Below are 1,422 nucleotides of genomic sequence, written 5' to 3'. Positions count from 1 at the left end.
TTAGTAAGTATGTACTCAATATAATATAGCATTATTGGTATTATATTTTGCAAGATGCTTTCATAGGAACTGCTGCATTCTGTTTTCACTACAACCTTATGAAATAGGCAGAATAGCCTTTTTCAGGCCAATTTTACAAATGAAGAAAGTGAGACCCAAGAGGGAAGATGGTCTGCTCATGATCACATGGTTGACAAGAAGTAGAAGCTGACCAGGAACCCAGGCCTTCACCTAGATTCTGTTGTCCACTCATGACACCAAAGATTCCCAAAGACCAGTTGGCAGGCCAGTGCCAGGCTATGAAGGAATTTTCAATAGTCCTCAAAGACATTAGAAAAATAAAGGCAAGTAGGATGTTCATTTCATAAAGCTAAACTTGATTTAAAAAGCTGTCCTTTAAGAGTATGCCCTTCCTAATTTTATGTAAAAATATTTGTTCCTTTAAGGTGAGAGTTGTTATTTATTTGACACACTAAAAGTTGCCAAACTGACCTTTGTCAATCCCCCAAGTTTTTTGACATTTTACTGGTGTGTAAAACCTAAAAGATTGGGAAGCCCTGACAATACTGTACCAAATCTGTTGAATAAATAAATGAATGGAAGATTTAAGGCAACCAAGAATCATTATCCTACCAACTTACTTAGAACAGGCATCCAAATTAGACATTAAATTGGGGAAAAAATGAATTTGGAATGTCTCCAGTTTCAAACCGGGTCAGCTCATCATATTTGGAAGCAGGGTGGAAGAGGGTGAAAAGGACCTAAAAAGAAAGACCACACTCCAAAATAACTGGATTGAATTTCTCTGAGTAACTAACTATACTTACTTGGGACAACGCTGTTTTGTTTTGTCATTTTCTTTGGTCAGCCTGATCAAATACTCTGCCCATTTAAGGGAAATTGACCTTGGAAACAATGTCCTGGGAGAAATGGCTGCTGATAACATACTTGAAGCACTGAGAGCTGGGAAGACAGGTAGAGTGTTTTCAATTTGTGTTTCCCTCTACCAGTCCTTATCTACGCGTTTCTAAATGCTGTACTACTCACACCAGCTGGGTATCCTACAATTCAACTCAATTCTGACATTATCTACCCAAAGGTAGCATCAGATTCCACAGGTTAAGGGCTCAGTCCCACAAGACCACCCTCTACTTCAGATGTCAATTGCAAGTACAGGTTGTCGCCTGTGCTTCTGACCAACCGGATCCCACATAGGAGGGCCAGTGACACTGCCCTCCACAGCTAAGATGCTGAACAACAGCTCAACCTGGAGCTGGGCTGCCGTGAGTCGCCTGCGACAGCGTAGGCTGCAGCCCCTGTGGCAGAGGGTTGCCATGGGCTACCATGTGTAGCCAGCAGCCAGCGTGAGTGGCCAGCACTCGCAGTGAGCGGCTGTCCAGAAGCCAGCGACTGATCTGCCTC

At 42.7% G+C, this 1,422-nt stretch overlaps 1 protein-coding gene across 1 annotated transcript in view; it reads left to right on the top strand.

Moving 5' to 3' along the window:
* LOC109384536 (uncharacterized) overlaps positions 1 to 1,196 on the top strand; it is a 45,395-nt gene extending 44,199 nt beyond the window's left edge. The window contains exon 6 of the mRNA XM_019645962.1: positions 869 to 1,196. Within this exon, the coding sequence (XP_019501507.1) occupies positions 869 to 1,031 (163 nt within the window). The 3' untranslated portion in view covers positions 1,032 to 1,196. The remainder of the gene's footprint in view (positions 1 to 868) is intronic.
* Positions 1,197 to 1,422: the final 226 nt, after the last annotated feature.

Source organism: Hipposideros armiger, unplaced genomic scaffold (assembly GCF_001890085.2).
Source record: "Hipposideros armiger isolate ML-2016 unplaced genomic scaffold, ASM189008v1 scaffold_96, whole genome shotgun sequence".
In the NCBI taxonomy this organism is placed as follows: Eukaryota; Metazoa; Chordata; class Mammalia; order Chiroptera; family Hipposideridae; genus Hipposideros; species Hipposideros armiger.
Note: the sequence above shows the minus strand (reverse complement) of the source record. Positions and strands in the feature narration are given on the sequence as shown.